The sequence below is a fragment of the Columba livia genome, chromosome 3 (genome assembly GCF_036013475.1).
Source record: "Columba livia isolate bColLiv1 breed racing homer chromosome 3, bColLiv1.pat.W.v2, whole genome shotgun sequence".
NCBI classification, from domain to species: Eukaryota; Metazoa; Chordata; class Aves; order Columbiformes; family Columbidae; genus Columba; species Columba livia.
The window spans coordinates 103313144-103328047 of record NC_088604.1 but is presented as its reverse complement, the minus strand read 5'-3'; the positions used below and the strand labels follow the sequence as shown (position 1 = coordinate 103328047).

The following is a 14904-nucleotide window of genomic DNA, read 5'->3' as shown; positions in this document are numbered from 1 at the left end:
GAAAACACCGGTATCTGCTCATGCCACAACAGACAGGATACTGCTCTGGCCAATTGTTGTAAGTAGCATTGTTCTCATGGACAACCCCTGCCCCCTTTTCCCCTGCATCACAGTTCTAGTGAAACAGTCATGAAGCTGACAAAGAGCAGGGCCCACATCAAAGCTCCTAGTTCATGCGTGCCTCCTCAGACCCAGGTCAGCTAGAGTGAGGTTAGATCTGCCTCAGATTTACATGAGATCTCAACCTGGCCCCAAGAGCTGTTCTCCATCAGGAACCAGTTCTCCCCAGCCAGTAGAGTGTTAATCTCAGTTTAGCATTTCTAGGTAGGGAAGAGCATGCAGCCCCAAGTTAGAGCAGTGACAGAGGGACAGGGGCTGTAATTCCTCCCAGAATTTCCCTGGATGCAATTGAATAAGAGCTGTGCCTCTGCTGTGTGGATATTCACTCACCTATAAAACCCCGTGGCTGACAGGCTAACACAGTTCTCATAGGCGGCTTTAATCTGGCAAAGTGAACAAGAGTTTGAAAACAGTAATTTTCCAACCAGTCCCTGCAAAATAGCTACCCCAAACATAATTCCAGGAGAGCACAAATAGAAGGTGCCCAGTGAGAGACAGCTGTCATGCTACCCAGCACCAGCAGTGCCAAGGAAAACATCATGATGCACCGGCTTCCCTAAATAGACACGTCAGCAGCTACCAAGGGCAGAACTTGAGGAATAGGAGGGATAAGACTTGCTTGTTTGTTCAGCTCTCGGCTATAAGTTAGATTTTCAACCTCAGAGACAAAGGTTAAACTGACAGTTATCTTGACTTGAGTGAGGCCAGGGGAAATCCTATCCTGATTTCCAAATCACAAAGTCAAAGCTCCTCCCGTGAAGAGAAGAGCTTGGATCTGAAAATGGCCTGAGAGCCTTAGAGCTCACCAGTCTTTTACTATTGAGGGTACAGAGATATTGCTGCCAAGGGGCACTACAGGAGGCAGATGGCAGCTTAGAGTCATCTTGGTCACAGAATACCTTCACTACGAATCAGGTTTCTTCATGTCCAGGTCTGTAATCTGACTAGAAAGATATATCTAACCAGTCAAGACTTTTATTTGGTCAAGTTTGTCATAGACTGGACCCAGGATGTGGAGAAATCTCAGTATTAAAGTAATAACTGATGTTTTGGGGATGACCTCTTGCAAGCTTTGGTTACTCCCCTTGTCAGGTTTCTATTTCACTGTCTTTGCTCAAATTTTGTTACTGAGATGCAGAAGGCCTGAAGGATATACCTGCATACAGGGTTTGCCCACTAAAACAACCTCTGACATCGCGCACTTTTCTCATGACAAACAGCTTACCCAGTCTTCCCAGGATCCTTTGGGATTAGACTGTTTGATTGGCTCAAGCCTTTTTAAGATAGTCTGACATGCATTCTGAAAAACAAAGAGAGAGAAGCAATCTTTTAAGATTTGAAAAGTCAGCCTATGGTATTAAGAGTCCTATAAGAATTTCAAAGAACCTTCTATTTAAATCAATATTGCCTTTAGGACTCTGGCATATCACAAAAAGGAACAAAGTTCACTATCAGGTGGTTTGCTATATAGGAGGAAAAAATGTTGACAGAGTTTTTAAAACAGATTGGCTGTGCTGACAGCAGAAGGGAATCCTAAATACAGCACTGAACTTTCCAGACCATGATGCAAAATATCAGAAGTCTACCCATTTATACAGTAACTTTTTCTGTACCAATCATAGCAGGACACCTTAGCATACCTTGCAAGGTGACCCTGTAACACTGAAAAAAAAATACTCTTGCTGAAATTCAACCTACTCAGATAAGTTGTGCAGGGAATAAAAACAGCCTTCCTCTTTTCTTCAAGTCTGAGAATGACCAGTACTAAATTCCTCTTTTCAATGGAAGTCATACACCCTGCAAATATATGCATTAGTAACTCTACCATGTCAGCAAGTCACGACCGTGCCATTGCAACAGAAGGATGTTTGCTCTAAGTGTATCAACACTTTGAGGTTTTTGGTTCTGGAGTAGAGTCCACAAACCACCTGCTATTCATATTTGCAGTAAAACACATTTGTTACAGGTAAGGCCACATTAATTACTAAGAAGCTAGCTATTTAAATGGATGCTTTGTTCTTCTGTTCATTTTGAGTAATCAAAACAGTCCATTTTCAAACTACAAAAGGACTGAAGGAGAGTGTTAAACGACTTGGAAAAAAACAGAAGTTACAGCAGGTAAAAAAGTTATCAAGTATCCTTAGCCTGGAATTGCCTTTTGATGCTTGTATTTTCCTTAAGCAATAGATAAGTACACGTCAACTTTTCATGCTCTGGAGTCCCAGCTTATAACCCACTCATTTAAATAACTCCGTTTCCATACATGGACGGCCATTCCATTGATGTCCGCACTGACAGATGCAGCTGTCGGGGAGGTATTTGGGACAGTGTTTGTGCTGGTCTCACTGATGTGAATTTTGGAGGTGGGGATTCCCAGTGACCTGCTAGCAACCTGCAGAGCAAAGGTAGACAGTTGGTAAAGCAGCTGCTCTTACACATGGGCATAAGCATTTATAGCTTACACTGCAACCTCTACCCTCTCCCATCCTAAAATCCATTTTTCTTGGAGACTCAGTTGATTTGGTGACTTAGAGCTAGCCAGAACATTATTAAGTTTGCCATTCACAGACTGAATGTGTGCAAGCACATACACGCACACTTTTGGCACAATGAGAGGCATTCATTTCACTACTGTGGAACTAAATTCTTCTCTCAACAATTATAAGAATCAGAGGATAAAGAATCCTATTAGGCTTCCCTTTCACTTCCCGTCAAAGCAATATTGTTTCCTTAGGCCTTTTTAACTATAAAGAAGTTAGTATATGCCAATAAATATGTTTGCAATAAGACTAATTTTTAGCATAAAATATAGGTAAACTGTATTTTTATGGGATGAAAAGAAATTGCCAGAGAAGCTAGATTGTAAGCATAACCTGCATTATCTACATAATAAGAGTTAGGATGATGAAGATTCTACTTCTAATACTCAATTGTAATAATACTCTGGAAATCCAGCACTGCTGCTGAGGCAATTAAGAGGAATTAGTCATGATTTGTTACCCTATGCATACCCATAGAGGAAGGGTCAAGCGGTTTGAGGCAATACTATACAGTGAATGTAATTTTCCTGAAAAGATGTCTCATTCAGTTAAGTCCAAACTCATTATTACCTGGATCATTTTGGTGTGAAGTCCTTGACCCATCTCAGTCCCACCATGTGTGAGTAACACAGAGCCATCTGTATACACATGGACCAGAGCTCCAGCCTATGAAAAGGAACATTAATCCAAGAGTCACCATAAATGAACTAGTGAAGTACCTGGCAGATTGTAGTTACAAGCTACAGAAAACACAGCTGCATTGTGGTGTCTTTTGGACAGTATAAACTTGTAGTTGTTGTCTTGCTTATTTCAGTTTGAAAAATGTATACTCTTTCTTAACTCATTTACTATTTCTCTGAAAAGCTCTTGTTTGGTACAAAGGGAGGGAGGGACTGGTGAAGGCAACATATATCTACCCTCTCTACTGAATAAAAGAATGACACTTACAGACCTGGTTCAGAAATGGAACAGTGAAACTGATGCCAAATTTGGTAGGAATAATGCACATCCCTCTCTTCTTCCAGCGATTCTGCCTGCAAGGAGAGAAGGTTATTCGTATACTCATGAGGCTTTCATTGTAACAGTGCCGTGCTTCCCTACAACAGCTTGGGTATCAAAGCAGAAGATAAATACCTGAATGCAATATAGAGTGAGTTGATTGGTAACTTTTATGAAAGATTAGCTTTGTTTCTGGGTCTCAACAAGAAGAAAGCCAAACAGAACATGCTCCCCCAGGCATTATAGAAGCAATTGTCTGGACTAATAATTATTCGGTTGTATATACAAGCGAACCAAAAAAAAAAAGAAGACTATAAGGCAGTGGAAGGCCTACACAAATTGTCTTGATGGCCATCTGAAAAGTCTAGCTGGACTCAAGAGAGCCACCTCCCCAAAAAAATATTGTCCTGCCAGGTAAGATTCCTGCCATATCTAAACTACCAGGTCACTGACAGAGGTTTCTTTCCACAGTGAGCCTGAAGGAATTTCAAAAAGAGAAATTTTTAGAAGTCAACCTACAAATATATGGTCTGACTTTGCATCACTCAAATTGCTAAGGAAACTTCAGAAGCTTGTAAGCAACAGGTATACCCAGTAAAAATCTCCAGAACACCTACTTGTTGAATTCTTCAATTAGTTTCTTCCTGGCATGATAGCTACAGCTTGACAAACATTCATCCCAGCATCTTCGCAGAGTAAATCCCTCCAGCTTTTGGTTAAAATGAGTCAGGTCTCCTTCGTTATAAAGATTGAGCTTCCGTACCTTCCCAAAAAGACATATAAAGGACATGCCAAGTTTAATGCTTCAGACTATGTCTTTTTAATGGATGACATCAAAAGCGTGTTTGTTCCTGGTTTTACTCCAGTGCTCAACCTACAGAACAACAGAATTAACAGATATATATCTATTTATGGGAAAATGGGGACTAAGACATTAAGGCTGGGAATTTTTAAGACAGACTGGGGCTTAAGCTCATTGTTAGTAAGATCAGGGTACCTAGTGACTTTGGACATTTTTTTAATATATATCCTTAAACCTGAATATCTATCCTTAAAGCAGATGTTACACAGTTAAGGATACTGAGGGATTCTAACCAATCAGAAAATAATTCATGCTATAATGTGGCTATCTTAGAGAAAATTTGAGATCCTGCTAAGGGCTAAGTAAAAATCAAGCAAAAGTTCTTATGTTTCAAAATTTCTGTGGTTGTTTCCAGTTCTCAGAGCTTGTTCAAAGGCAGCACCACCCTGAAACGTGTCAGTGGATCCGTACCTCTTCAGGTGGCAGGCCACACTTCCGAGCAAGATCACTCATCCAGCACTCAGCAATCATCATTCCTTGGGGACCTCCAAAGCCACGGAAGGCTGTGTTGGAAGCCAAGTTGGTCTTGCAAACAGTGCCCACCGCGCTGACGTTGGGGATGTTGTAGGAGTTATCCAAATGTAATAGAGCTCTGTCCATAACCTGGTGAAGAGAATGAATGGGAGTGAACACATTTTGTGTGCATCACATGTCAGACTTCTCACCAGCTGCCAAAGCGAGGTTTGAAAGCTCTGAACATAATTTACAAGAACCAGCACTTTCTCTTGCACCCTGCAGTTCTCAGTGAACACAGCTGGATCAGCACTGAGGTGCAGCCAGTACTCCCTCCCATCTGCAATGGAGCATCAAGTGGTAACCTCCTGAAGGACAGGACAATAAGCACATTTCTCTGCTGACACTTATGACCCTGAGACAAATGGAGCTTCAAAGTCCTTTGTTGACCCTGGGCTCACGCTGAGCTGAACTGCCACTAAACATCTTTACCTACCTGGAATAACCAGAATCTTCTCTTAATTATACTGAATAATCTGTTACTGGACAGTCTTTCTGATGTCAAGTGACTCAGCAGCTGGGCTATGGCAGTAAGGGCCACTATGTGAAATAAATGTTTTCAATAGCTACATCTAAACTGCAAGATTTGAGATCTTTGTCCACTTATTGTCCAAACTGGGAAAGAGCCAGTGCTTCTTTCTGGTTTGTGTTCCCAGATTTCCCTTCCAGCAGCAGCACAGAGAGGAGATGATGCACATCCAAACTTACTTCAACATGGACCTCTTTCCAATCCCCTGATTCAGATACAGAGAGACAATTCACACTGATGTACTATCAACCAGGCCCTTAGTTTATGCAAAGACACTTGCCTGCCATTCTGCTCTGCACAGCACCAACCACATTGCTAGCATTGAATATGGCTCTGGTACAGAGCTCTTGCAGTTCTCCCCTACTGATATTGGATTAATTTTTGTAGAAAATTATTAAAGGCTTAGTGGACTAGAGAAAGGGAGCTAGAATAAACATGACTGACAGTAGGCTATTGGGTTTGTCACCCACATGACCGAAAAGGACTCGTTTTTTACTCATCAGCATAAAAATTCTTGGAGAAAACTCAGAGCTCAGGCCCATTCTTGTCCTTAGTGCTCGTGAAGCCAGTGTTAGTTTTAGCCAGTCCTTGACAAGTGTGCTGATTTAGGCACTCTGCCCCATCAGCCCATTGACTTGGATGTTTCTTTTTCCAAGGAACCAGCTTTCCCTAAGGCTGGGGAACTATCAGTCATCATGCATTGTGCAACAAGTTTCCCATCACAGCCCGCTGTAATGTAAAGCAAGCTTTCTTGATTCTTATGCCTGTAATAACTTTTGCAAGTTATTACAGCATAAGAATTATGTGGCACATGCCAAGGCAGGTGAGTTGGCTCGGAGAGCAGCTCCAAAAACCCATCAAGGTCTGGTTTTAGTCATGTCAGAGTGCAGGATGTGCAAGCAATGCTGTAGACGACAACTCTCCCAAGTCAGAGCAAAAGGTGGAAACATATTCCACCTAGTTAGCCATCAGAAAATTTTACTTACACCATAAGAGAGGTCTACAGAGTTGCCCCCATTGCTGTAGTATGACACCTGCAGACTCTTGACTCTCCCGTTCTTCATGAAACCGACCTGTCAAGAAAGTCTCCTCAGTAATCAGTTTTCTACAAAATGTTGTTTTGTGCTTCCCTCCAAAAACTGAATAGACCTCATACAGGTGAAAAGGCTGACCATCCTCTGCTGCAGCATAGGACCAGCACAAGTAGCAACTGAGGAAGCTTCTCAGTAATGGGTCCATCTATACACCTTAATATTGCTCCAGAGAGCTTTTCTAAAATAAATGCTGGCCACTTGTCACAGACATACCTTCCTTAACAGGTTTTGGCTTTGAAAAGCGGAAGCATCCCCATCCAGGGGATTGAAGAGGAAACGAAGTTCACAAAACAAATAGTATGAAACCGTAAACAAACAGGGAGGCATATAAGACTGATGTGATTGTGAACAAAGGCAAAGTCTTGGTTGCAAGGGAGATGGAAGTATTTATGCTGAGGTCACAAGAAGGGAACTATCTGAGTAAAAAAAAAACTTCTGCAGGAGTTTAACAGGAAAAATGCTATAACCGAGCTGGACCATTTTTTCACAGTCTTTTACTACTCTGCTGTTTTAGGTGACAACACTGAGACAACATGCATTCATTTTACGTGTATGCATACCTTGTACCTGCCCAGGAAGGGATGTCTCCCACCACTTATCAACATGTCCTCATCTCGATCCAGCATGCACCTCACTGGGCGGCCAGTTCTGTCAAAGGACACATTTATCAGGCAAAGCCTGAAATGCACAATACAATTCCTACAGGGCAAGGCTCTCCTCTTTCTGGTGAGCACAGTCTTTCCAGAGCGGCAATGGGGAGTTTGGGGTAAACTGCTTGGTTTACATAAACAAAATTGCAAGATTGAGTTAAAAACAAAACAAAACAAAATAAAACAAATTAATACCTTAGAGGCTGGGACCTCTTAATGAAAACTCATGTGGAGACTCATATTAGAAAGAAGGATGACTTCGCAGAGAAACAGGTGCTAGAAACCAAGCAATCAGTGTTTTCTAGACTATTTCCCAAGGACCTCTTTTGGCTTTGCAAGAGAGAATGTCATATGAATTATGTAATAATGCTAAGTAAATGCTGACTAGCCTTCAATTTGACCTTGTTTATTTGCTTATTTATTATCCAAGGATGAAAACAAGGAGGAAAAGAGTTCTTCATTTTCTAACAACTCTACCTTCCCAATCCCTCTCTTCAGGTTGTAAAAGTATCTAGTGAATTCCATAGATGTTATTTCATAACCTCTGGGATATAAAAACAGTGATTTGGCTGGCAATGATAAAAGAAAGAAAACAATGCACACGTATTCAACAAATGCACATAATTAGAGAAATTAGTCTGAAAGGAAAAAGCCTTGTTCCTCACACCCAAACTTACTTGAAGGCTGCTACAGCCACTGCAGTTGTCAAAATAGTACTCCTAGTCTCTTTTCCTCCAAATCCTCCTCCCATTCTTTTCACTCGAACCACAACTCGATTTGAAGGGACTCCTAATGCATTAGCAGCGAACTCCTGAAGAAAAAGAGAAGAGCAGCATGCACAGAGCTGGGCTGGTGTTAAGAACTAGACACCAACAGACTGCATTTCTGCAACCATTGCAACAGTACAAATACTCTGTTATTTTGCAGGTCCTGTTGGTCTTCCAATTGAATTTGTTGCAACTGGAACCAACAAGCTCAGTATTTAATCTCTGAGGTGGGAAGGAACACAGTGCTTTAGAAGACAGCACCAGATTCTGGATGAGATTAACATGAGATGAGGTTACCAAGACATAGGTCTAATTTAGCACAAGGTTTCATGTACATACCACCCTGTCCATTCTGCTCACTCAATTATGAGACCTATGGACAGTTTTGGTGAACCAATAAACAGGTCAAAGACACCCCTTAGTGCCAGCAGCCTATCTCACAAGATGACACAGTTGGTGTATACATAGCTTGTGTTTGCACCGTCTCTCTTTCTGACATGTCATTCAATACCCATGCCTACTGACCAGCCAGCACCCTCTCCAGAAAGGGTTAAGCACATAATCCTTGGTGACAAATATTTGTTGCCAACAGAAACATCTTTGTCACTTGGAAGCAGATTCAGGACACCAGTAGAATGGATATGGACTTGTGATCCCATATCCAACTCTTAGACGATGTGGCTTTTTTTAACTCACGAAAAGATCGAATCAATTGTAAAACAACTGTTTATCTAGTGTGAAACTGAGAAACTAATGCCTTTTAGGTAGCAAGACAGTACCTGTGTCTTCATCAGGTTTTGGGTTGAGACAAAGAGTTCCATCTCACCATCTTCCCCCTTCGGCACAGCCAGAGTACAGTGAGTTTCCAGATAGAAATGCTCCTGCCCAGCAAGGTACATCTCCCCTAGAAAATGGAAAGAAATATCCCAAAGATGAGGTGTCCCTGGTGTTACAAGGTGTCTCACATCATGTACTGCCCACAAGTTACTGCCCCTTTGACATGTGTTAAATGACAACCCTTTGCACTGTCCAGCACTGGATATCCCTAGCTCTTAAACTGACACTTCTGGTTCACCTAAACAAACAAACAAACAAACACCATAAACACACAAACCAGACATGCCCCAGACACACACTTTCAAAAATAAGCCTGCACACCATGCCATTGACCCAGCACCATTTAAGATTCAGTGTTTGGTGCCTTCCAGACTGCCCTGATAACACCACTGAGACAAAGGATAAAAATAAAACAAGCGTAGTCTAGCTGAGCGGACCAAATGCCAAATACAAGCTTACAGATTTTGAAACAGGGGAACAAAAATAGAAACCCAAAATGCCTTAAGATGTAACTGGGAATCAGCTCTGTCACTATGTGTGGCTCTTTGCCAGGACATCTTACCTGGCAGTGCTGAGGGTACAATTTCCACTCATGGTACATGCTACTGAATATCAGAATCAACTTCCTTTATCAGTCATGGCGCTGGTCTATTCAGCTACCACGAAAATTAATATTCCAAGCAGTTCTCAAAATCCTGTTCCTCTCTTCCTTTTGTTAAGTCCAACAACAACAAAATAGCTGCCTATATTAGATACATCAGTGAGAAATGCACATTCGCATGAGACAACACCTACTCTGTAGCCTACTCTTCTCATCACCTTGAGGGGATTGGCCTGGCATTCACAGAGTATTGCAGCCTTTTAAATAATCAACTCTTCTATCTCAGAACAATTTCTGCCTTGACCGGCACAGTATTTTCATTTTGTGTAGCACAATACACTATAAGGAACAGTTAACAAAAGCTTATGACACCTTTGAAGCACCAGCGCTGGTTTCTCACTGCAGAGGAAAGTCTTGGCAGTGCATACCAAAATATTAATACAATAAATGACAGACCTGGAATTGGGTGTTTTGGTTAAATAACTCTGCCCTTCCCTCATGGGGCAGGCTTCTCTGATCTTCCAGAAGAATCCCTTCTCACTAGCATTTATATCTATAACTGATTTCATTTCCCTCTCAGATCTTTAAGAGGGACACAACACTCTCTTATTGATAAATACATAGTTCTCCAAAGGTCTGATGTTGGAGACTCTTCCTCTCAGGAGCTATTGGTCGGTGATATATACACCAAGCAAAGACACAGGTCTGACAGAGAATTCACAGCTCTGGCACTCTCCCCTCCTAGCTCACAGAGGTTTTAAGCAGTTGTTGATATTATAATTGCTATGTTTACCTATGTCTCTACAACCTGCTTGGGAGACTCCAACTGAATGAAACCAAGCAGCACAGCAAAAAAACCCATCCTCAAAGACAGACCAACAATCAAGGTTGAGAAAGTGTTATAGGGCAGTGCCATGTTCTTCATTAAACCTACAGGCACTGATGTTGGTGGATCAGGTTTTCAGATGCATGTATGCGCCATTTGCATAAGATGCAGTCATACACCGGGTTAAAGAAAACTGACTGACCATAAGAGTCAGATCAGACTATGTTTGGACAGGGAAAAGCTGAAATGGATACATTTTGGGGAAGAAGGGGAGAAAAAAAAAATCACTCTGTAGAATATTTACTTAAGAAAAATGTGTCCTTACATTGGAAGAGAGTGTTTACAGGGGCACAGTTGGGAGCATCCAAGTCTGTTTGAAACTGAAATTAAATCTTTCTCAAGCTATTTGTGTATGAACAGTTGGTTTAAACTTACTATTAAATAAATGTGGCCCCACAAGCCTTACTTTCATGAGTTCAGTGTCATATGCATAAAATGGAGGCTGATAGCTTGACTTCTTTTGCCACGAGCTATCCCATTTTAAAAGAAGTATTAATGCCTATTCTCACCTTCCAAGATATGATCAGATTCTTCAAATCCTTTTTTCACATCTCCTTTATTAATCCTCTTTACAGATTTCAGAAAGGATTGCTTCTCAATAGCTTCCTAGGAAACACAATGACACAATGAAACTTTTGTGAAAGCAAAGCTTCCTCTGACTGAAGGAGAAATATCCAAGACAAAAAGCACAAGAACTTATCAGACTCTAACTATAGTAACAGCCAAGTGACTTGGCTTAAAGCAGCACAAAATATTTTTTGGCAACACAGCAATTTCACAATAAACACCATAACTGTACAATCTTCTATTGTTCCTTGTGACGCATATCACATTATGGACCCAGAATCTCAAGGTCTGTAGCCACCGGAGCTATGACTTAAAACTTCTGTGGCCCAGAAAAGGGGGAAAAGGGGGAGGGGGAGGGGGAGGGGGAGGGGGAGGGGGAGGGGGAGGGGGAGGGGGAGGGGGAGGGGGAGGGGGAGGGGGAGGGAAGGGAAGGGAAGGGAAGGGAAGGGAAGGGAAGGGAAGGGAAGGGAAGGGAAGGGAAGGGAAGGGAAGGGAAGGGAAGGGAAGGGAAGGGAAGGGAAGGGAAGGGAAGGGAAGGGAAGGGAAGGGAAGGGAAGGGAAGGGAAGGGAAGGGAAGGGAAGGGAAGGGAAGGGAAGGGAAGGGAAGGGAAGGGGAAGATGAAAAGAGACATAAGGAGAAAAAAATCTCTCAAACAGCGTAAGAACTTCTGCAGAAATAGTTCACTTCTGAGTTAATATACAATAATCTTTCTTCAGGAAGTTTTAGAAATGCATTTTGCTTTTGCCAGAGCTGAAGCTTTCCATAATGGAAAAATAAATTAAAAAATTCACGTTTGTGAACCCACAAATCATACAAATAAGCTAAAACATCTGTCCACAGATGCCATTACCTACCTCTGGACTAGCCAATGCACAGACCCTTTGTATTTGCATGAATACAACTCATATTACAAAACACGTGGTATGAAATCTTGACCATTTAAAAAAACTAATTAGAATCCCATGGTTCTAATATCTCCCCAATAAAAGTGGCTTCACATTTTTTTTTCTCATTTCTCAATGTGAAAACTGTATTACCATTTGTGTTTACTGTCACATAAGCAAATCTGTTTAACAAGCCTCCTAGTTTTTTGGGTTTTGGTTTTGGGATTTTTTGGTTTTTGTTTTTTAAAAAAGGACATAAAATGATGACAAATCATTTACATTATTTTCTTCAGCTTGAAAAAAGTCACTTAAGGGCTGTGTCCATACAGTCAGTGGAAATGTTCACAATGGAGAGTGAACTCCTTGAAATTAATTTAATCAGCTTTAGAAACTAGACAAGTGGTCTGTAGAAACCCCAGAGAAGCAGTGAAGTGACAGAGCTAGAAGAGACGCTTTCATGTTGTTATTATTGAGTCTTATAAATCAGAGAATGAAGATTGAATGAATAATGATGAAGCCACCAGGGTCACACCAGAGAATATTGAAAGTAAGCACCTGTGGGTAAGAATGTAACTGACAGTAATCTTGTTCATTTAAACAAATTTGTGCTGAGCACAATATATCTACCAGGGTTTGGTTTATTTGTTTTACCTTTAAATAATGCAGAGCAAGTTAAGGTACTCCAAATCAGTACCACAAAGGTGTGTGCTCTTTATATTTAAATATAATTTTTTTTCATTCTATCCATATCCTGCTGCACCCACAAAGACTAACAAAACATGTGGCTAAACAGCCATACACGTGAGAACAGAAGCATCCCAAGCTAACTGCAGAAGCGGATCTGAGCCATCTTACCTGAATTGTGACAATAGGTTTAAGCTCTTCATACTTAATCTTTACGGCTTTAGCTGCTCTTCTGGAATGTTCTTGTGTATCTGCAACAACTGCACCGATGATATGACCCACACAAGTGACCTACGGGCAATATTAGGACCCACCATCATTTGGTGTGTATATATGCAGTAACTGAAAGGCTTATGACAATTCCCTTCATCTGTTCCTGTTGTGCACTTTTTCATCTGTTTGTTCTGACTGGTCTATTTAAAACCAGTCAAGGGAAAATGATCACAAACAACTTCAGACAGTAACCAAGTGAGTGAGCTTGTCCCAGGGACCTGCAGCTTAGAGGAGAACAGTGCAGGGAACAGAGAGGGACACAGTGCAAGGGGACTCAGGCCCAACTGAATTTGGCGCTGAGATCTCAACTGACTCCAATGCAGTCAGGATTTATCTCTGTATAAGGCAGAGGACTTCACCAGACAATATGACAAATCTTATCTCCTAGGCAGTGTGATTGACAAAGGCTATTTTTAACTACATACCACATCCTCAGCAAAGACGGTCTCATCATTAGCGATGCCAGTGATGTTACTGCCAGGAACATCCTTGGCGGACACAAAACACACAAACCCAGGAACACTCTGGGCTTCAGATGCATCTACAGAACTAAAGAAAGGAGAAGGAGAGGCAGCATTATAGTTTTTCATTTATCTTTTTTTGCTTATGAGATACCAATACATTTTCAGGCCTAATTCCCTGAAGTCTGGATATGCAAAAGAGAAGGAGTTTGTCACATGAATATCATACAAGACCAAGACAGAAAGGGCAACATATTAAACTAAAATAATTTGAGATCTTAATCTGAATCCTGACTGTGAGTCTGATCACCAGTCTGCTTCCTTGGACTATACTGTATCACACATCTTTTCCTAAGACATATCTGAACTTGATAGTAATGCCACATGTACTTAAGATCCCTCAACACACTCTACCAAAGACAGATTAGTGTTGATGATGACATGCCTCCACTGTCATCTTAGCTGCCATGATTCTGTGAAGGCAAGATTCCTTCCTGTCTGTTGGTAAACGTGACATTTTACTGCAGTCACGTATCTTCTACTGTGGGTTCACCTCTAGAAAAAAAGGTGGCTGTGAGTCAGGGAGAAGTTGTTGAGTATCAGTCACAAGGGACATGTAGCGTATTTAAAAGTATGCAAAAGAAATGACACTCCAAAAGACAAAAAGCTTCATGAAAGGCTTTCTTTGGTAATCAGCAAAAGACATATCTAGCCAAAATCCTTGTCTGCTTGAATGATATACAGATTTACAACTAAATAACAAGCAGGACTGAAAGTCACTAGAAAAGTGCAATATATTTTAATTTTTGTGTGGAGCACTTCATAAAAATGTATTACAAAAGACTTTCAAGCTCCTTTTGCAATATTTTGGATGTGGCTATGTAACTGGCTTGCTTTACAAGGGAACTGTTGGGAATAGAAAAGCTATGGCTTTGTTTCTGCTGAATGATTTATTGTCTTCTGTAAATTACTGCAATTTTTTCAGCATGCTTGTTTAGATTCTTGAAACTCCGATACAAACTGTGCCTGAAAGTAGCTGTTCATGCATCACAGTGAGCTACAGACTTTAAAAGAAAAGACATTAAGTGTGTAAACTAACTTTCCCATGTGAACTCTTAGACCGCAGGAACTGAGGACAATGCTATTTTTCTTTGGAAAGTTCACTTTCCCTTGCTTCTGCAGTAACACTTCAGAAAAAATCTCCTGACAGTTTCCCTTAGTTAAAAATAAAGAGGCAGACTATTTCTAATTTACAGTTAATGGTCAAAATCTGACTCAGGTGAAGCAGAAGTTTTCAGACCCAGTATTTTAACCGATTAAATCCTAGGCTGAGATACTTCTGTCACCTGAGGAAACATTCTACCACTTCCTCTACAGAACAACACAGGCTCACAGCTAGAAATGTGAGTGCATAACGCAAATGCAAGAGAATATATACAGCAACCTCTAGAAAATACCACATATTGTGGTCACAGGCACAGTTACAGGCACAGGCATAGATGCTTTCTCTATTGTCCCATCTGCACTGGTAGTAGTAACAACGCTTATGCATTTGCAGTGCTCATCAATGACCACATTGCAACACCTAAGATTTAACTACAATGACAGAACAATTTCTTTCATAACCTGCGAGTCG

At 41.1% G+C, this 14904-nt stretch overlaps 1 protein-coding gene across 1 annotated transcript in view; it reads right to left on the bottom strand.

The window, feature by feature from the left end:
* The window catches only part of XDH (xanthine dehydrogenase), a 52434-nt gene that overhangs the window by 9122 nt on the left and 28408 nt on the right, over window positions 1-14904 (bottom strand). The window contains exons 19-32 of the mRNA XM_065058646.1: window positions 13233-13356; window positions 12706-12825; window positions 10908-11004; window positions 8854-8978; window positions 7985-8118; window positions 7218-7305; window positions 6550-6636; window positions 4933-5124; window positions 4277-4422; window positions 3613-3694; window positions 3231-3326; window positions 2384-2512; window positions 1346-1420; window positions 451-503 (exon numbers count right to left, since the gene is read on the bottom strand). Of these exons, the coding sequence (XP_064914718.1) occupies window positions 451-503; window positions 1346-1420; window positions 2384-2512; window positions 3231-3326; window positions 3613-3694; window positions 4277-4422; window positions 4933-5124; window positions 6550-6636; window positions 7218-7305; window positions 7985-8118; window positions 8854-8978; window positions 10908-11004; window positions 12706-12825; window positions 13233-13356 (1548 nt within the window). The remainder of the gene's footprint in view (window positions 1-450; window positions 504-1345; window positions 1421-2383; window positions 2513-3230; window positions 3327-3612; window positions 3695-4276; window positions 4423-4932; window positions 5125-6549; window positions 6637-7217; window positions 7306-7984; window positions 8119-8853; window positions 8979-10907; window positions 11005-12705; window positions 12826-13232; window positions 13357-14904) is intronic.